General features: G+C 39.1%; 1 protein-coding gene across 10 annotated transcripts in view; it reads left to right on the top strand.

The window, feature by feature from the left end:
- The window catches only part of MCTP1 (multiple C2 and transmembrane domain containing 1), a 352,345-nt gene that overhangs the window by 324,322 nt on the left and 5,819 nt on the right, over positions 1–22,204 (top strand). For 9 of the 10 annotated variants that reach the window (XM_024746952.1, XM_024746948.1, XM_024746954.1 and 6 more), the window contains 2 exons: positions 8,582–8,691; positions 12,643–12,752. In XM_024746952.1, the coding sequence (XP_024602720.1) occupies positions 8,582–8,691; positions 12,643–12,752 (220 nt within the window). The remainder of the gene's footprint in view (positions 1–8,581; positions 8,692–12,642; positions 12,753–22,204) is intronic. The other variant, XR_003003489.1, reaches the window with a different exon arrangement.

The following is a 22,204-nucleotide window of genomic DNA, read 5'->3' as shown; positions in this document are numbered from 1 at the left end:
TAATCTGATTGTATTAGATGTATAATTCTAAGGAATTATACAAACACACTATTCCTTAGATATATCATAAATAATAAGGGAGAAAACTCTGTCATCTTTATAGAGATTTAATAAATTTAGCATTTAAAAGTTTTTTGTACTTCCTTTTCAGTCTCTTCAAATTGTTGATAACGTTAATGCCTAATACGTACTGAGCACTTCCTGTGTTCTAGACATTTGGGGTAAATGCTTTAAATGGATTAAGCTCATTTAATTTTATAACCATCACTGAGGTAGGTTCCATTATTACCCCCATTTTACAGATGAAGATAAGTAAATTGCTCAAAACCACACAGTTAAGGCAATAATGGAGGTGGGATCTGAACCAGGCTTAGCCACAGAGCCAGTTAGTCAGAAATCTAGTCATCCTCTAAGACTGTGGTCGTCCAGAAGGCTCACAGCCTTCTCTAAACTCAGTTGCCTTCTCAGCTGTGCATTTGAACTCGAATCAGATTTAAAAACACATTTGGAAACGAAACAAATGATTTCAAAAGAGGGTTTTAAAAGCACACGCACAGGGCTTCCCTGGTGGCGCAGTGGTTGAGAGTCCGCCTGCCAATGCAGGGGACATGGGTTTGTGCCCCGGTCCAGGAAGATCCCACATGCTGCGGAGCGGCTGTGCCTGTGAGCCATGGCCGCTGAGCCTGCGCTCTGCCACGGGAGAGGCCACAACAGTGAAAGGCCCACGTGCCGCAAAAAAATAAATAAAAATAAAAACACACACACGTACACCCAACTTTTTCATTAGAAATTGGGATAAAGAAGAACTCTCCTGGCTTTCTGTTTGGATTCAGAAACAAGCCAGGGCTTCTGTTCCCTACTGTCACTCAGGCTTACAGTACTGACCCCATAGAAAGGGCAGGAGAAATTCCATCCACCAGCAATGTCCTCAAATAAGCTTTCAAATGGCTACCAGCGGCAGAGGCTATTCCACACCCTTGTTATCTTCTCTGTAAACCTGCTAATTTGTCACCAGAAGGGAGTTTAGGACATACCTTGTTTAACCTTTTTTTTTTTCAAATGGGGTCTAAGGACAAGCAGTAACTTGTCGTAGGCCACCATAATCCCGAGTGTGCTTTCACATTTTCTAACCCTTTCCACAATGTGTTCATTTTGACTTTACAGAATTTGTATCTCAACACTTATATTGTACTGTCCTGGGTGAAAGTATGCTTTGTCACTTATTTTCCTTTCTGGTTACTTGGGAACAGCAGCCTCACAGCTTCTGGTGTGGCTTCGATCAAGGTTAGCCCGGAGCCAGGCCTTCCGGCCCTTGCACTTGAGAGTCCATCTGAAAGCAGAGTTTCTCCTGGGACAGAAAGCCTTGAGAGGGGATCATCTGGAGAACGGCTCTCTGGAAAGTCTATTTCCTGCCTGCTGGCAGGGAGATTAAGTCAAAGGTTTTGTTACTGATATATAGTCCTAATCTTGCAAGAACTTTCAAGAACTATCAGGGCAGTTATAACGAGTTTTCTTAAATCATTAGGAAGAGGGAGATAGGCAAGTCCCTTAGAGTCTACATGATGAGGGCTTTGTCAAGCAAGAAATTTAGCTCCAGGGACCTCTCTCCCCCCTGACAACAGGTACATCTGCATCCCCTGGGTGCTTTCTGTAAGGTTTATATACATTTATATTTAATGGAAATTTAACATTTTATGTGTAGCCTTTTTTTTTTTTTTTTTTTCAGTGCGGGGGCCTCTCACTGCTGTGACCTCTCCCGTTGTGGAGCACAGGCTCTGGACGCGCAGGCTCAGCGGCCATGGCTCACGGGCCCAGCCGCTTCGCGGCATGTGGGATCTGCCTGGACCAGGGCACGAACCCGTGGCCCCTGCATTGGCAGGCGGACCCTCAACCACTGCGCCACCAGGGAAGCCCTATGTATAGCCTTTTACAAATAATTATTTTTGCTTAATTAGAAATTAACATGAGTAGTCAGCAAGTTTTATTTTTGCCTTGGCTTCAAGTCATTTTCGTTTCTGATAGAAGATATGTTCCTTCCCTTCCTCATATTCACCTCCCGGACTCTCTCCATCTCCTCCCCCTCCTCCTTCCATCCCATGGGGTGTCTCCTCTTCAGGTTTTCCTCTCCCCCTTCCACTTTCTCTTTCCCTCAGTTTCCTCCTCTCCCTTTTTGCTCTTTCTTCCTTTTATCTCCTTCCTTCCTTCCTCCCTTCCCATCCTTCCCTTCTTTCTTCTTTTCCTTCCCCTTCCTCGCTCCCTTCCTCTTCCTTTCCCTTTCTTTCTTTTTTTCTTTCTTTCTCTCTCTTCCTTCCTTCCTTCCTTCCTTCCTTCTTTCCTCCCTTTCTTTTCCCTTCCTTTCCATCCATTCTTTCTTTCCTGGCTTTCATCATAACCTTAAGAGTGCCAGCTGCCATTTTTAAATGCCTGTTGTTTACATTGCCTAGCCCAGGGGATACCTCTTTCCAAATTTTTGTTATTTTACAATCACCTTTAAAGTTACATGCAAAAAGCATAACATTAAATTAATAGGGCAAGGCACAACTAAATGTGATGAAAAATTGTACTGTAGAAAATGAGTACTGAAAAGCTTAGTACCTTGAACAGAGGAAGCAAAAAATTAAGATGAGGTAAATACTCATTCTGGATAAAAAAATGTGTAGAGTCAGGAGAAGGGGAAAAAAAGTCTTCTCAATGTAACATTATAAAGAATCTAATACCATTTTCTAAAATGGAAACTGACAAGTTAACACTAAGTCATCTGGGGCAAAACTAAACATGCCTAAAATGTTTCATATATTTAGGAATTCTCTCTAATATTTCAAAACTTTGTTTTTAATATGAGCAAAAATAGATAAAACTAAGTTGAATTCTCTTAATAAGGAATTGTATACATAGTTTTATTACTGCTACTACTACTACTACTAATAGTTATTTGTACCAGGCATTGTACTAAGAGCTCTACATGGCTTATCTTATTTAACTTAGTCCTCCTTATAACCCTGAAATGTAAATGTTTTTGAGAACTGTTTTATTTTTTAAGAGAAAATATACTGTCTTTAAATGGTCTCCATCTGTCTTCTTAACCTTAACCATATCTCAGAATCCTTTAATGTTTCAATGGAGGGTTCCTATTTTCAAGGTTAATATCAGGAAAAGCCAAGGCACCCAGTAACCTGGGTAAGATTTGATATCATAAAAACTGTGTAAGACACTGAGATAAGATTCAGTAGTCAAGAGTCTCTGTGAGCTGTTAAGTTGCTCTCTGGGAGAATTTCAGTGCTCTAGATTTCAGGCTGAAGGGTAGTTTTCTATATCTGAAAAAGAAGGAATATTGGCACAGAGAAAACATTTCACTACTTTGTATACCTTTATTCAATCTATACCTCATGTCTACTATTTCCATAGGTTAGAAGCATAGATCTGAGAGGAAGCCTGTATTGCAGGGCATTTTACTGAGTGAAGTAAGAAAGCAGTGCACAAAAACCATCTTTAGCATAAAAGATAAATCACGTGAGCCCTAAACATATTCCAAACACAATGTACACTTTGTGCTCTGTGAGGTTCAGTTTGCTCACAGAAGAGCGGTAGTCAACAGTAAACTAGAACAGTTATGTCTCATAGCAGGTATCAGTCTGACTGTTCCCCTTTGCCAGAGGTTACACAGCAAGACTTTAAAGGAAAAGCAGAGTTATGATCCAGATTAGCTCTTTGGGGTGCAAATTTGCATGCCTCTTCTGTGAAATCCTCAGTAAGGTGAACATATGCTCTGGTTTCCTGGGACGGTTCCGTTTTATGCTCATCCTGATGTAAGACTTAATAGCTCTCTCCCTTAACACTCTTAAGACACTCTCAACCTAGAAAGAAAGTGAAATAACGTTAATTTTGTAACATCAATATTTTGAGCAAACGTTCTGTATACCTGCTGCGATCGATACAGCACAGGTGTCCAAGAGATTCATTTTCTATGATGTCAACAGGGCTGACAGTGACCTCTTTGGCATCAGTGACTGTGGCAGGATGCAGCTGGATGCACGAAGACCCCAACCCCACAGTACACATACCCTGACACCTATCACATTGGCTTCTCGTTCCCATTTGGAACCGAATCAGTGAATGGGAGCACTTGTCATTTTGGTTTGAAAGTCAATGAACAGGATTCCTCAAATATGTAAGGAGTGTATATTGATCCTTCATGTCTTTAAGAGTTCCCTAAATATCTCACAGCTAGGAAGTAGATATTTCTTTGGAAAAATCTAGTTAACGTTCTGTTGAGATACAGGATAGTATAATAGGTGATATGAAAGAATCACTGTATTTCAAGTGTGCAGTTATTGATATTTTGTGGACTATTTAAAATAACAAGATGTTAAGAAATTATATGGAATTATTAGAAAAACTTGTACAATATAAATCTCACATTTTCAGATTTATAGTTAGAGTTCTTTTTTATGGGTAATTTTCTTTTTACATCTTCAAAAGAAACCTTCATAATGCATTAAAAAAAACACTGTCACTACCAAGCCTTTGTATGATTAACTACCCTATGATATTTCTTTCATCCAAGCTGGTTTATAAAGGAAAGCGAAAACGACAATAAAAGAAATGTACCAATTTATTCTCTACTAATAAAGTATTGAACATTAGTGAAAAAAGTGTGAAATACTGGAATGCAACACAGAGCAATCCCACTACCCATTGCAGTTTTGGGTCATATACTGTATATAAACGGTAATTACTTCATTGGTTGGAGACCACAGTGGAGGAATATAGAATTTGCTGAAAGAGATGTTAAGATAACAATTTTATCCCAAAGCACTTGAAAACTTTGCCAACACTCCAGACTGTTTTATTTTGGACTGTGGTGGCCAGGGGTGAGGGGAGTGGGCGCAGGGTGGGAGTGCAGAAGAAAGAATGAAAATTAAAAGTGAGCAGATTTTTAAAAACTCTTGAGCCAATAATCAACATCAGTACTCGGATTTAAAGAATCTACTAAAAATAGTCTTTGTAGATACCTGAAATGACATGTTACTAATGAAGGTCCCATATTTAATATATGCACATGACATTATTAACATTAAATCTTGTGGTTTCTAACACATCTTCCACTTCCCATTTTTGAATCAACTTTCTGGATTTCATTTTCTTGCTGATCATGGTGTTTACGATAATAAATTTCTAAATGTTCGCAAGTCTTTTCTTCTTGTTTATCTCACAGGGATCCTGGGTAGGAACTGAAATCTTCCTGGGTAGAGTGGGAAGGTCACATAGTATATTGTGCAGAGAACAGACTCGAGTTGGCTGGTTGTAATCCTAATCCAAGCTGTGTCACTTTTCCGTGAGCCTCAGTTTTCTCTCCTGTAAAGTGGAGAAAAATATCTGTGTTGAATGAGCTGTGTGAAAAGCACTTTATGGTGCTTAATGAGTATCTATTTACATTCTACTTCTTTCTAAAGATAATTTAGAATACAAAAAAATACATTAAGAAGAAATAGATAAACCGTGTAAAATCATGCCCAGTGAATACTGATTCATTTATGTCTTCTATCCATGTTACTTTAACAATGATATTGGAGAAAATCAGGGGATTATCCTGATTATAAGAGTAAAATATATTAATTGCAAAGAATTTGAATATTACAGGAAGGTATGAGGAAGGTAAACATCCATTATCTTTAAGATTTTGACACATTCCCTTCCTCTATTTCCATCCTACTCATTTCAAAAATAAGTTAGAATTATACTCCATATCACATTTACTTCCCGTTCTTTTCAGTTTCTATTAGATCATAAGTATTTTCACTGTCTTTAAGCAATATTTTGTGATTTCCTAATAGTCTATCATTTGTATGTAACATAATTAATTCTGCCCAACATGTTAGTGATTTTTCTTTTTGTTATTATAAACAAAACTGCAATGAAAATTGTTTCAGATGTTCATTGACTATATTGGTAATCCCATCCCTTCATTTGTCATATTTGTTGCAGTTTTTTTCCCACTTAGCCTTTTAAATTTATGATAACTTTTGATATAAGTTTTTAATGTTATTTAACTTTTACTACCAGTTATTTTTCTTTGTGATTTTCTCTACTGCTTGTATGTTCAGAAAGTTCTTTCCTATTCCAAGGTCAGTAAATAAATTACCTATCTTTTTCTGTTTTTATAATTCATTTTTAGCTTTTTGCTTTTAAATTAATATAGTATATATTTGGGATACCTCAGTTTGAGGTAGATGCTGGGGTAGATTTGAGCTGTCACAAATAAGTTTGAGAATTTATTAAGGCAGAATTTAATATAATTTTCCCCAAATAGTTAAAACAATTACCCAGTAACATAATACTTCCTTCTTTATGATAGATTTATGATGGTGCTTTATCATACAATGATCTCTCTTTCAATGCTCATCTTTCATATTTTAATTACTTAAATATCTGGTACAATAAATGTTTTCTCATTATTTCTCTTTTGCAAACATTACTTGGCTATAGGTATTCATTTATTCTTCCAAATAAATTTTAAAAACACTTGATCAAGTTCTCCCCATTTCACTCCACTCCAAACACATTAGGAGTTGCTTGACATTGCATTAAACCTTTGTGTTCAACTGAAAAAAAAAAAAAAGAATACATTCTTTTAATATTCAGTATTCCAATGCAGAAACATAGTATCTCTAATTTCTTAGTATAGATTCTGTACATTTCTTGTTAAGGTATGGCTAAGTGTTTTATATATTTTATTGCTATTGTGAAACAAATATTTTTCACCTCATAATTTCAAACTGGTATGATATTATTCTCAGTGAACTTTCATTGTATAATCTGCATGCTTTGTCTCCAACTTGATTTATTCTGCATGTAGAAAAATATTTTCTAAGAGCACTTTCCTTCATAGACAAGATGAACTTAGCCGGTGCTTGAGAGAGAACATTGAAGGCTATGGAGATTATTAGAGCAGACCAATTTTGTAATTATGAAAGGAACTAGAAGGAGCTACTGGTTATCCATTTTATTGTAAAATGTACAATTACATAGGTGAAATGAGTGCATTTTATTACTGGGGAGGGAAAAAAGACAAGAAATTGATGCACCCACGTCTGTAATGACATGTGAAGGGCAACTTTTGAAGACAGTGGGGACTCCGAGAGTGTGTGATTGTTCTCTGTACTCTGAGCCTTATGCATTTCATCTACCTCATTGCCTTACAGTCCGTTTTGGTATAAGTGAGATGAATAATGTAGACAATATCTCCCATGGGAATTAAATTTAAAATGAGGGCTCTAAGTAACTGGTATCTAAAGATCATGTTATAAAACTGGCATCCGTGTCCTCAGTCCCACTGTACCCTGTTGTCCCTGGAGGCTGCCCACACACCTGTCATTCGCTTGCCCTCAGTTTCTAAGGTGGCAGGATGCCAGCCCCAGCCAAGTGTTCACAGTGCAAAGTGCTTTAGACTCTTCTAAAATGAAAGTCAGTATGTAAATGTGCAACATGACGACATTATTATTCTAGCTTCCTGGCTGCTTTCAGCAAGCACTGACTGCCACATGAGGTCTCAAGTGTTCTGGCACAGTGTGCAAGTGTTCAAAAGAAGTTAAAGTAATGAAATTGGATCTACATTTCCATAGAGATTCAAGCTGGCATGGAGGAATGGAGTCATGGGTTGGATGGTCTCCACCAAACAGCCTAGGCAAGTGCCTGTGATGCCAGGCTACTAAGCAGAATTTTCTATCGTGAAAGGGCACCACTGTTTCTTCCTCTGGGTCTAAAATTACAAAATGTGCCCATTTCTCCCAGGCTCACACCACTCTCCGGGCGCTTTATGCTCAGTCCTCACCCATCCATTCCCTGGAGCACACACCAGCTTTGCTTAAATCTAGCACAAGTTTTAAAATGAAGAATTAAGTACAAAGTGTGTGTGGGGGGGATGTTTAGTTAGAACCCTGACTAACAGAGCATGAAGTATGTGACTATTATTCATAAGAGGCGGGGCCAGGCTAACTGTGTATCTGATCTACCTAAGGTGCTGTTTAGAGGTGGCCACTTACTGGATTTCAGTTGACCTTGTTATTTTTTTATTAAAAATTTTTTTTGCAGTTTTCATTGCTCACAGGTCTTCTCATTTGCACCCAGCATTCCCTTCTATTAAAATATCTGGAGCCAAGACCAAACTTAGGTGTACGGGTGCTGGGGCCAAGAAACTGGGTTTGCTAAGTATCGCGTCATGGTAGGTCCAGGGTCAGCACAGATTCCACATTTGGTCATTCTGAGACCTGATCTCTTTATACCTCCCCTCCCCCTGGCTGAAATGTTTCTGTTCGCCAGGGCAAGAGCAACAGAATCTGAGTCTTGTGCTTTGCAGCCACCTTTATACTAGCACAGCTCCATAATGCTGAGTACGCTTCCTCCTCTACCTCCTTTCATATCCTAAACACTTCGTGGGCTTCACATATCCATTTATATATATGCAAAAATGAAGTTCATTTAAGTTTAAAAATGTAAGAGTGGGACAATTAAAAGAATTCAAGCCCTCAAGGATACCTTTACTCATATAGAATCTCTCTCTCTCTTTTTTATTGTGTTTTAGGACAGCGAAAAAAAGGGATTTATAAATAAAATCTATGCCATCCAGGAAGTATGTATCAGTGTCCAGAACATCCTAGATGAAGTTGCTTCCTTTGGTGAAAGGATAAAGAAGTGAGTGATGCTGACATGTGAGCCCTGGTGTTCTGTGGGACAGTGTCCATTTGTTTCTCAGAGGGTGAACTGCCACATTCTTTCTGGCAGGGGACACTCCTGGGTGATCTATTGCTCAGTTTTATCATTATTTACTTTGTTTCTGCCTGTCTTTGGTTTTATGAAAGTTCTGTCAATTTCCTCCTTGAAATTTAGAACATATTGGTTGGAAAGAAGTCATACTTGTAGCTTTGAAGAAATAACACCGTCCTAAATTTTAGCACATTTTCACAGTGAGACTTTGTTCTTACACAGAATATGAAATTGTGATAGAAAAAAAATAAACCAAGTTAAATGAGGATTTCAGGTAATTAAGACACACCTGCAGTTTATTATTTGTCGAGTTATAATTTCATCAATAAAGTTAAATTAAAAAAAATCATACTATGTATAGCACCCTGCAAAAATATGCTTTCAGTTTTGTATATTTAAATAGCTGAGATCATAATTATAGATGAAATAAACTAATGCTTTGTCATTTAGAAAATCTACATAATTTTTATAATTTAAAAAACAATTTTCTAAACAAGGAAATAGAGCTTCATTGAGAGCTGATGTAAAATTAAGAAACATATTACTTGCATTTTACTTCAAATAGTTTTATTTATTAATATATTTTTTAAACCAACTGTTTAATTATAAAAATGGTAAGGTGGATTTATAATTAGTTATTAGTAAAAAATATACTAAGGCCCCGTACCGACTAAACTATGTGAAAATTGGCCTACATAATGATTTCTAAATGATCTATTCAAGAAGGGGTGCTGTATATCTGGATAAGCCTACATTTTCCTAGTTTTATATATCTATTCATTGTTTATTATTCATAACCAAAAGTGTTCTGCAGATTTGGATCCTTGGGCATACATAGAAATTGAAAGGAGTAAATTATTTAAACTAAAGGTGTGAGTCATTCATCTGGTGCCTTTCATGTTTCAAGGCATAATGCATTTTATTTTGTATAATTTTTTGTTTAACACATTTCCACATATGCATAGGTGCTGAGTTTCCACTTTCTCGTATCATATTAGACAGAACAGCCTCCCTCTCACTCCCAAATGTGCCTCTAAGCAATTCAGTATCAGACTTCTAAAGACTGATTTCCACATCTTTTCTCTTTTCTTCTTCTCCATGTTATTTACATCTCTAAGCATGTTTCCTTGTTCTCCACAACCTATCTGCAGAAGCAGAGTGTGAAGTCCTAAATGGGGCATTTCCCTATTGAGTATTGTCCTTTCTCTGAGGTACACTGCGTATTGATCACCTGACAGAAACCATCTCATTTATATCAGAAGACCCTGGGTCAACTCTAAGGTCAGGATTGTGAATGCCTGAAGGGGAGAGGCTTCTTTGTAACTCTGGGTGTTAGGAGACTCAGACAGGTGCTTGGCTGGAAAAGACCATGGCCAGTTGAAGGAAATGACCAGATCCTGGCTGTGGACCAGCCTTGGGGACAACTGGATTTTGTGAACTTTCCAAGGTATAGACAGAGGTGCAGGTATAGGCTGAGGTACAGGAACACCGCATAGGATCTAGTGAGTCTTGTAGGAGCTATCTTTTCGGCACAGTAATCTTTCAAATACTGTAAGAGAGAAGCTCCCCTGGGGTCACGCGGGATAAAATGGATCTATCCAGAAAGCAGATACAGAAGCAATCTTTAAGTACAAAATGAAAGCCTCCATAATTACCACATCTTGTTACTAAATCATTCCAGAACTTTCTTGAATTGCATCTCTTAAGATCATATTCTAGATATAGATTCCACAATGCACTGTGGAAAAAGAAAAGGGCAGTCTTTTTTCCCCCTGGGAAAAAAGCTACACTGGTATTCCTTGCCATTTTTCCTTCCAAGAGGAGTAAGAACACAGGGTGTTCTTCAGTGAGGGTGCCCAGAGGGAGGGTTTTCTGCGTGAAGAGCCAGTGCCCTCACACATGGAGTGGTGTGATAGATGGCTCGGAGCTGAGCCACAGGAGAGCAAACAGACCCTCAGCCTTCTGTTCTCTCCACAAGCGGGCAGAAGCAAGGGAACTACAGGTGTCAGTGAAGGAGGGAAGGCATGATTCTTTGCCTGGTGACAGTTATAGGACTCACTCTGGCCACAGGAGATAAAAAAAACGACAGCAAAGCCAGACCCCAAGAGTTACTAAAAACAAGACAACCAGATTGATCCAACTTTGGCTTTCTTACTAGAAGAAAAACATTTTTAGGAATTTGACCTAGAGAAAGACAAAAAGCAAGCCATATGCCACAAAGCTAAGGAATAACTCTTAAGTGTTAGGCTGAAGGGCAGTACATGAGAAAATCTCTTGAGAAACATCCTTTATTGGATCAAAAACTTCCCTGGAAAAACCCAGCCCAAGTGAGCATAGCATCCATTACTGGGAAATTAGAAGAAATAAAAAACACTGACATTTATCCATATCATGTACAATTTCATATTTTCTTGAAGTGTCTTGGGGCCCTTCTCACTGCTTGGTAAGAAGAAATGCCATACTTTATAGACTCCTAGAGTTGAATGGCTCTAATAACTTCATCTTGATTCACATAAACATGTTGCCATCACTACCAGTCTTCCTGGATACAATAAAAGCTGTCCCCATTTTATAACCGGGAAGGTTGACGCTTAGAGAGGTTTACCACCTAAAGTCACATAGCAGAATCTAGGCTTTGAACACAGATTTGCTACCTTCTTTGTTTTTTTGTTTTTTTTTTCCATTAAATTATGCTAAAGAGTCACTCAGCAAGATGTGTTAGTTCCTCTTTGGAGGCTGAACTTCAAGGCAATGGTATGCCTATAAATGGAGATATGATTATATACCCAACCTCGAAGCCTCCGTGGAATGGTTCTGTTTACTTTATAATTTTGTCACTCTCTCTTAGAAACTACCAGACTCACAATAGATGTTCTACACAAAAAGCCTAAAAATATCCCAGTCTTTCCACGTTCCATTTGCCTTCTGTCTTGATCTTTCTGTCTCATTAAAGTCCTTCCCATCTTAGTACTGTCTCTTTTGTAACTTCCTGTCCTTCTGTTCATTGATCCCATTTTTGTTCTTTGTTCTGATGTTATATCATTGTCAGTACTCCGTCTTGCTTCCTTCCCTGACCCTCTACATTATTAGTCACCAGCAGTGTGGAAACACTGCAGAGCCATCAGCCAGGCCCTGTTATAACCCACCCTTTTCCAGCTTATACTCCCTTTTTGGTCTTCCCAACAAATCTATCATGTGCCATGTTCTCCTTTGCTATCAACAAGGTAGGGAGAATAGTAGGTAATGTTGACTTTATTTCTTAATTATGTGTTTTTGGGAAGAGGGCTATGATGGCAGGTGAATTTTTACAAAATTCCCTCTTCCTGACTTCTAATTCCATTTGAAACATAACTGAAGTGGGAAGTGAGTATTCCTCTAAGGATTTCTAAAGTTCTGAAGATTTACACAACCGTGTAAGATTTAGATCTATGGACAATCGTTGGCAACATTTTATTTCCAATGTGGTTAATCCTGTGTGAGAGTTCATAGAAGAAAGAATGGTAGGCCCAGGGGTATTCTCCTCTATGAAAATTTGGAGAAAACAAGATTCAGTACTAGTTTTAGAAGTGGAAAAAGATTTTTAAACCACGGGGAGTCACCCAAGTAGTGTGATGACCTTAGACCCTTAAGTCACTTGGGACAATCTGGAGAGGTTGGTGTCAACACCCTTTACCTGGGCCCTGTGTTCATGAAGTTGAGCAGATTATGACTAACCTGTATCTTCTGATAGCCTATTACGATTGGAATCTATTCCAGTGAGAAATACAGTCTTTACTAGATCCTTAGTCCAGATTTTGAATCAGAATCACATTTATTTTCATCTTTGTTTGAAAAAAGTAGGAAGTGCTCAGATTGCTAATGTATTAATTTCTCATTCAGTACTTTCAACTGGACCATCCCATTCTTAAGCTGGCTGGCCATTGTAGCCCTCTGTGCGTTCACAGTCATCCTGTACTTCATTCCGCTGAGATACATTGTCCTTGTCTGGGGTAAGTAAAGCCTTTTTTTTTTTTTTTTAACTGTCACAGCTGCTAAGAACAAACTCTTTTTAAGGGATGAGTTACACTGTCAGTAGTTCCCTATATTTATGGTCACGAAGCTACTCCATGATGAAAAGAGGCAGGTCAGTTAAAAATCACAAGAGTGTAAAGATTTAGGTCTATCTGCAAATGCATTCTTCTTATCTGGCACCATAGGCTCCATCATACTGTAAACATGGAGTTGTGCAGATTCTCCATATATCAAAGTGTAGCTTTGTCTAGATATCACTCTGATATCTCCACCATTTATACATAAACAGAGGCATTTTGATCCATATGGTGCATTTAGGACAATATGCCTTTGTGCTGTGTACTTTATCTTATGGAAATGTCCGTAAACATGGTACTATGTATGGCTGCCTGTTTAAGAGGTCACCTTTAAGGAGGCAGGAAAGGGTCCTTGGCATTGGCAGGCTGCTTGGGAACAAAAAACCCTGCTTCATGTGTACTAAACAAGAATGCTTCTGTAAAAACCCACTTTAAAGGTGATATTTGGGGGTCCTAATTTCTAATGCAATTATGCTTCATGCTAACAGTTCCTATGTACCTAGACTGTACTTAGGTGGTACTTTCAGCATTCTTCATAGTTTGGGGTTTTTTTGGGTTTTTTTTCTTTCTCTTATCTGACACAATTCTTTGTTTGGAAAACTTAATTTTCAGTCTCCAAGATCAACTAACATATAAAACTACATTAATGATATATATATCATTATATATATATATATATATATATGTATATATGTATATATATATAAACAAGACTGCGTAGGAGTAGAATTCTCTACTTGCCCCTGGACTGCATACACCCGAGATTGCTAAACGTATACAAAATGCAAAGAACCAAAATGGGTTTTAATTTCAGAACACATGTGCTTACACTGAAAGCAAAAAGATGAAAAGGAATGCTTTGTTCTCTTAAGGCTTTTAAAGAAATATCCTGGAATAAAATGAAAAAGGGTCTGATGTCTCCAAGCCCTCCAGTTTGCAAATCCTTACCTCGCTATTCTTTTTGGCATATCTTGTCATATCTTCAGCAAGCCCTCTTGCCCCTATCATCACTATCATTACCTTTACATCTTGGGTAGGGGAGTGGAGGGTGAAGGGAAGGGTGATTATGTTTTCCTGCCTTAATTTCTATAATTTAAAGAAGCAGTTTCAACTAAGACAGTGCTTTCACTATACAAGGGAAGAGGCATTTCCACCATGTTCTTGCGTCGCTATTGTATGCTCTTTCATTCCTTCCTCTGATATTTAAAACGGCTGCTGTTTTATTGAAGGAATTAAGGTAGGGCGTTAGGTGTGGCAGTTTATTACCTCTAACCTACTTAGGGTCAGACCTGCCATCTCAGTTGTGATAGGTGGGGAACTTCGGGTTTCCTTTCCCCAGGTTCTCAGAAACTGGAGCCCACGGCAGACATCTGGCTGTGTAATCTGGGTTGGCCTCACTGGCAAGCTGTCTTAAACGTAATTTGCAGAGAATGTGTTTGGGTCTCTTGTTTCATCAAATAAAATAAAACAAAACAGTATTCCTTTAGTGGTAGGTGACTGCTGAAATACTAAATAGAAATTTAAGACATGAGTCTCACATGGGGAGACAGGGACCAAATCATAATTGCATTAGTTTATTCTGCTCAACTCCCTGAAGAGCCAAGATGCTCCAGTTTGTGACCCAGTTTTTACCACTCTGATTTCATAAAAAGCTGTTTATTTATGTATTTTTATGTGAATATGCTTGGTAATGTATTAAGTGCAATATAAATTTAAAACAGTAGACTTATCCAATTGAAATTCTACATTATTCCATAGAATATGTAGAGTAGGTACTTCTAGTTTTATACATTATTTTGACATTTCTACCTCATTAAATTTGGTTTTTGTTTTTGTTTTTTTTTTTGTATAATAGCTCCAAATTCATCTGTATTTGCCCCTCATCCACATTTGCTCTTCAGGTAGCACAGAGGATTCACTGTTGAATAAGTTAGCGTGGGTAGGTATGGCTCATTTTTAATGGTTCTTGGCCATTTTAATCCAAGAAGTGATCCAAGTCAATCACAGGGGCATCTTTTGCAAGCCTTAAAATTTCTTATAATTTAAAAGGAAAATTGGTTTCTATAAATCTCAATGCCAGAAATATAGAAACGGAAACATTCTTTCTTGTGATGAGAACTTTTTTAAGATCTACTCTTTTAGCCACTTTCAAATGTTCAATACAGTATTATTAACTATAGTCACCATGCTGTACATTAGATCCCCATGACATTTTATTGCTGGAAATTTGTACCTTTTGACTCCCTCACCCACCTCCCACTCCTCTGCCTCTGGTAACCCTCCAGGCTGTTCTCTGTATCTATGAGCTTGATTTTTGTTTTTTTTAAGGATTCCACATATAAGTGAAATCATATGCAGTACGTGTCTTTCTCTGTCTGACGTATTTCACTTAGTATAATGAATGCCCTTGAGGTCAATGCATGTTATCACAAATGGGAAGATTTCACACTTTTTTATGGCTGAATAATATTCCACTGTGCATATATATACCACAACATTTTTACCCATTCACCCGTCAACGGACACTTAGGTTGTTTCCATGTCGTTGCTATTATAAATTAATGCTGAATGAACATGGGGGTGCACATGTATTTTTGAAGTAGTGTTTTTGTTTTCTTCAGATAAATACCCGGAAGTGAAATTACAGGAACATAGTGGTAGTTTTATTTTTAATTTTTTGAGGAACCTCCATACCTTTTTCTGTAGTGGTTGTACCGACTTACATTCCCACCAGCAGTTCACAAGGGGTCCGTTTTCTCCACACCCTCCCCAACATTTGTTATTTATAGACTTTTTGATGATACAGCTATTCTGACAGGTGTGAGGTGATATCTCATTGTGGTTTGGATTTGCATTTCCCTGATGATTAGTGATATTGAGCATCTTTTCATGTATCCGTTGGCCATCTGTCTTCTTTGGAAAAATGTCTATTCAGATCCTCTGCCCATTTTTTAATTGTTGTTTTTGACAATTGAGCTGTGTAAGTTTTTAATATATTTTGGATATTAGCCCCTTATCAGATATGATTTGCAAATATTTTCTCCCATTCTGTAGGTTGCCTTTTCATTTTGTTGATGGTTTTCTTTGCTGTGCAGAAGCTTTTTAGTTTGACGCAGTCCCACTTATTTTTACTTTTGTTATCACCTATAGTTTCTTCTAGGAGTTTCGTGGTTTCACGTCTTAACGTTCAAGATTTAGTCCGTTTTGAGTAATAATTTTTGTCAGCGGTATAAGATAGTGGTCCAGCTTCATTCTTTTGCTTGTGCCAGTCCAATTTTCCCAACATCATTTAATGAGGAGACTGTCCTTTCCCCATTGTATATGCTTGGCTCCTTTGTTGTAAATTAATTGGCCAGGGACTTCCCTGGTGGTGCAGTGGTTAAGAACCTGCCTGCCAATTCAGGAGACACAGGTTTGAGCCCTGGTCTGGGATGATCCCACAAGCCGCGGAGCAACTAAGCCTGTGTGCCACAACCACTGAGCCTGTACTCTAGAGCCCACGCGCCTAGAGCCTGTGCTTCACAACAAGAAAAGCCACTGCAATGAGAAGCCCACACACTGTAATAAGAGTAGCCCCTGCTCACCACAAATGCACAGCAACAAAGAAAGCCATGCACAGCAACAAAGACCCAATGCAGCCATAAATAAATTTATAAAAAAAAATTGACCATATATACATGGGCTTATTTCTGGGCTCTCTATTCTCTTCCATTGATCTATGTCATCTGTTTTTATGCCAATACCATACTGTTTTAATTACTATAGGTTTGTAATATAGTTTGAAATTAGGGAGCATGATGGCTCCAGGTTTGTTCTTCTGTTTTAGTATTGCTTTGCAATTCAGGGTCTTTTGTGGTTCCATACAAATTTGGGGATTGTTTCTATTTCTGTTAAAAATGCCATTCGAATTTTGAAAGGGATTGTATTGAAACTGAAGATGGCTATGGGTAGTATGAACATTTTAACAATATTAATTCTTTTAATCCTTGAGCAGGGACTACCTCTCCATTTATTTGTCTTCTTCAATTTCTTTCCTCAGTGTCTTACACTTTTCAGTGTACAGGTCTTTCGTCTTCTGGGTTAAATTTGTTACTAAGTATTTTATTCTTTTTGATGGGATTGTTTTAATTTCTCTTTCTGATACTACATTGTTAGTGTATAGAAATGCAACAGATTTTTGTGTATTGATTTTGTATCCTGCAACTTTACTGAATTCACTTATTAGTTCTAACAGTTTTTTGGTGGAGTCTTTAGAATTTTCTATATATAAAAAACCATGTCATCTGCAAATAGTGAGTTTTACTTCTTCCTTTCCAATTTGCATTGTTTTAAAATCTATTTGTCTTATATAAGTATAGCTTCCCCTGCATTCTTTCAGTTCCATTTGCATGGAATATCTTTTTCTATCCCTTCATGTTTAGTCTGTGTGTGCCCTTACACCTGACTTAATCTCTCATAGGCAGCAATACAGAAGGGTCTTGCCTTTTTTTTTTTTTAATCCATTCAGCCAGTTTATGTATTTTGACTGGAAATTTTAGTTCATTTACATTAAAGTAATTATTGATAGGTATGTACTTACTGCCATTTTGTTAATTGTTTTCTGGCTGTTTTGTAGTTCCTCTGTTCTTTTCTTCTTCTCTTGCTTTCTTATTTTGTGGTTACCACGAGGCTTATGTACAAGAACTTAATTTTTAAAAAGAACAATTTTTTTTTTTTAGCTGCATTGGGTCTTCGTTGCTGCACGTGGGCTTTCTCTCTAGTTGTGGCAAGCGGGGGCTACTCTTCGTTGCAGTGCATGGGCTTCTCATTGTGGTGGCTTCTCTTTGTTGTGGAGCATGGGCTCTAGGCACATGGGCTTAGCTGCTCCGTGGCATGTGGGATCTTCCTGGACCAGGGCTTGAACCCATGTCCCCTGCATTGGCAGGAGGATTCTTAACCACTGTGCCACCAGGGAAGTCCCAAGAACTTAAGTTTGAATGCATTTGAAAGTTCTAAATTTTTACTCTATTTCCCTGTTTTATATGTTACGTTTTACACCTTTTTATTGTTGTGTATCCCTTAACTAAATATTGTAGTTATAGTTATTTTTACTATATTTGTTGTATAATCTTCATACTAGCTTTATAAATGATTAATCCACTATGTTTAGTATATATTTACCTTTACTAGTGACATTTGTACTTGCATGTGTTTTCTTTCTACTTATAGCACACTTTCTTTTGGCTTAAAGAAGTCCCTTTAACATTTGTCATAAGGCAGTTTAGTAATGATAAACTCTTTCAGCTTTTGCTTGTCTGGAAAACTCTCTTTTTCAGTTCTGAAGGATAACTTAGCTGAGTAGAGTATTCTTGCTTGGAAGTCTTTTTTCTTTTAGCACTTTGAATATATTATGCCATTCCTTTCTAGTCTGCAAAGTTTCTCCTCAAAAATCTGCTTATAGTCTTTTGGGGGTTCTCTTGTACATAAAACAAGTTGTTAATCTCTTGATGCTTTTATGACTCTTGTCCTTAACTTTTCAAGTTTTAATTATATGTCTTGATGTGGGTTTCTTTGGGTTTCTCTTATTTGGAACTCCCTGGGCTTTCTGGATCTGTTTTCTTCCCCAGATTAAGGAAGTTTTCAGCCATTATTTCTTAAAATACATTTTCTGCCCCTTTCTCTCTCTCTTCCCCTGCTGGGACTCCCTATAATGCAAATGTTAGTATGCTTGATGTTGTCCCCATGAGTCCCTTAAGCCATCTTCACTTTTTGTCATTTTTTTTTTTTGCTCCTCTGATTTTCTATGATCCTTTCTTCTTCTTCATCTAGTCTGCTGTTGAATTCCTCTAGTGTATTTTTCAGTTCAATTATTTTATTCTTCAGCTCTGTGACTTCTATTTGGTACTTATATGTTCTATCTCTTGGTTGAACTTCTAACTTTGTTCATCCATAGCCTCCTGAGTTTGGTGAGCATATTTATGAGCATGACTTTGAACTCCTTATCAGGTAAATAACATCTCCATTTCATTAAGGTTTTTTCCCCTGAGGTTTATCTTGTTCTTTCATTTGAAATATTTTCCTCATTTTGCTTGAATCTCTGTGTTGGTTTCTATGCATTAGATGAAAGAGCCACCTCTCCCAGTCTTGAAGTAGTGCTCTTGCATAGGAGATGAACCTTATCATTCAACCTTGCCTTAGCTCTTAGTTGTCTCCCAAACCTTTGTGATTGTCCAAGCAGCCTATTCTATTTTTTATTTATTTTTGGCTGTGTTGGGTCTTCGTTGCCGCGTGCAGGCTTTCTCTAGTTGCAGAGAGCAGTGGCTTCTCTTGTTGCGGAACACGGGCTCTAGGGCGTGCGGGCTTCAGTAGTTGTGGCACACGGGCTCAATAGTTGTGGCTCGCGGGCTCTAGAGTGCAGGCTCAGTAGTTGTGGCGCACAGGCTTAGTTGCCCTGTGGCATGTGGGATCTTCCCGGACTAGGGCTCGAACCCATGTCCCCTGCATTGGCAGGCGGATTCTTAACCACTGTGCCACCAGGGAAGTCCAAGCCTATTTTATTTTTAATAGCCCTCACAGTTGAGGATGTGTGAAGACCTGTCAGTGTCTCAAACAGGAGGATCTCAGGCAGCACCTAGATTCAGGCTAATTGAAAGTCATTCCCTTAGGCAGCAGCTTTTAAATTATGCAGATATATACAGTGGGAATGCAAGTGTAAGCCCAGCTGGCCACCAGAGACAGATGATCTGGAGGTGTCCCCTGGGTGACAGTCACAAAAATCAGGGCTTTGGATGAGTTTATAAGCTCCTTTCTGGGAGATACTGATGAGCTGTGGTGAAGCAGAGGGAGAGTGCAAAGATAGCATCCCCTGGCCTGTGTCCCCTGAGAGCACCTGCATAGGTCCCTAGATGTGTGCCAAACCTGAAAGCTGCCCCTTAGGCCAAAGCTCCAGGACAAGCAAATAGGCCTCTTTCATAGAAAGACTGGGGTGTGTGTCAGTCTCCTGTTTGTGCAGTGCCCTGCCTGGTGGTGGTACCTTGCAGAGAACTATCTCTTGATTGTTACAGTCCTGTGAGACTCAGGAACACCAGCTCCCCTGACCACCAGAGTCAGGCAGTCAAGGGGCATCCCCTGGGTGGAAGCTGCAAAAACTGGGGCACCAGACATGTGTAAGAGCTCCCCTCTGAGGTGTCTGGAAGGGTTTACAGTCAGCCCTTAGATGTGTGTTTATTTAGAAGCCTGCCATGATAAAATTATAGGCCCATTTCACAGAGAGATTGAGCTCCTTGGTCTGTTACTTCTTGCTGTGCCCTGAGGGTGTTGTTAGCTGTTTAAGACCCCTTTCTCTATTGGTTACAGTCCTTTGGGACCTGCAAACATAGCCCCTCTGGCCACCAGAACTAGGTAATGTAGAGGTGTCTCCTGAGAGCAGCTGCAAAAATTGGGGCACCAGCCGAGGTTCTGGGAGATACTGGCAAGCTAGAGCAAGGCAGAGAGAGAATGCATCCATCAGCCTCCGTTGGCCTCTGTTCCCTGAGAACACTTCCATAGGCTCCTAGAAGTGTGCCAGGGCAGATTCCTGCCCCTCAGGCCAAAGCTCCTGGACAAGCAAATAGGGCTCTTTCTTGGAAAGACTGGGGTGTGTTTCAGTCTGCTGTCTGTCCAGTGCCCTGGGGGTGGTAGCCTGCCAAGAACTGTCTCTCGAATGTTATAGCTCCAGGGGACCCAGGAGCACCAGTCTCCTGGCCTCCAGAGCCAAGCAATCAAGGGGTACCCCCTGGTGGCAGCCACAAAACCCAGAACATGAGACGTGGGTAAAAGCTTCCCTCCAGGACATACTGGTGCTCTGAAGCGCAGTAGAGGGAGAGCTCAAAAATGGGGCCCACCAGCTTCTGTCCCCAGATAGTATTCCAGCAGGCCCCTGCCTCTCTGGCCAACTTTTTAAGATTAGGAAATGAATTTTCTTCACTTAAAACCTGGGCACCTTTCAAACAGCTGCCTCTGTGCTGGGCCCTGGGGTGAGTGAGTGCTCACGAGCTCTTTAAGAGCCATTCTCCTTTCACTATAGCACTTTGGGTCTCATGGATGCAAGCCCATTGACTTTCAAAGCCAGATGCCTTGAGGGCTCAACTCTCAGGTGCAGGTCTTAAAAGCTAAGGTGCCTTAGGTGGTGTACAAACTCTTGGCTACTCAGCTAGAAGCTCCGGGTTTGTGAGTTTCCTCCTGATGGTGGGTAGGTAGCTGCACTGGGGGTGGGGTTTATGGTGAGATTCTCAGCATCTCTATCCACTTGAATGTAGCTTTTTTTCTCATTTGCCCCACGTGAAGGAGGTGCTCAGCTAGTTTTCAGGGGGTGTTTTTTGTTTTTACCGGAAATTGTTCCATATGTAGCTGTAGAGTCGGTGTGTCCATGGGAAGAGGTGAGTTCACGATCATCCTAGGTCATCATCTTGAACTGCCTCATAGATGTAAAACCTCAGGCACAAGATGTGTGTGAAAGCTCCCTTCGGGGAGATACTGATGCTCTAGAACATGGCAGAGGGAGAGCATGAAGATGGTACCAAATGGCTGGACTGAGGCAGTCGGGGAGAGATTGTTCCTGCCAGAAAAGAAAAAAAAAGATGGTGGCTGCCAGTCTCTGTCCCTGAAGAGTACCCAGGTAGGCCCCTGGATATGTTTCACATCAGATGCCTTCCCCTCATGACAAGCAAATGATCCTTTCCCACACAAAATCTGGCTGCCCCTGGATCAGCTGCATCCATGCTGGGCACCGGGGAGGGTGAGTCTGAACACACAAGTTGGTTTTTGAAGCTAGATGTTTTGAGACAAATAGACTAATAGAACAGAATTGAGAGCCCAGAAATAAATCCAAGCATATATGGTAAATTAATATTTGACAAGGGAGCCGAGAATACTCAATGAGAAAAGATAGTCTTTTCAATAAATGGTGCTAGGAAAACTGGATAGTCACATGCAAAAGAATGAAACTTGACCCCTATGTTATACCAGTCACAAAAAATAACTTGAAATGGATTGTAAGACCTGAAACCATGAAACTTCTAGAAGAAAACATTTTTTAGAAAGTTCTTTGACATGGGTCTTGGTAATGATTTCTTGAAAATCACACCTAAAACACAAAAACAAAATTAAAAATAAACATGTGGGACTGTATCAAGCCAAAAAGCTTCTGCATAGCAAAAAAAAAAAAACATTAACAAAGTGAAAAGACAATCTACAGAATGGGAAAAAATATTTGCAAACCATATATCTGATAAGGGGCTAATATCCAACATATATAAAGAACTCATACAATCCAATAACAAAAAAAAAATTAAAAATGGGCAAGGGACCTGAATAGACATTTTTCCAAAGAAGAT

Source organism: Neophocaena asiaeorientalis, unplaced genomic scaffold, assembly GCF_003031525.2.
Source record: "Neophocaena asiaeorientalis asiaeorientalis breed wild unplaced genomic scaffold, Neophocaena_asiaeorientalis_V1.1 scaffold550, whole genome shotgun sequence".
NCBI lineage: Eukaryota > Metazoa > Chordata > Mammalia > Artiodactyla > Phocoenidae > Neophocaena > Neophocaena asiaeorientalis.
Note: the sequence above shows the minus strand (reverse complement) of the source record. Positions and strands in the feature narration are given on the sequence as shown.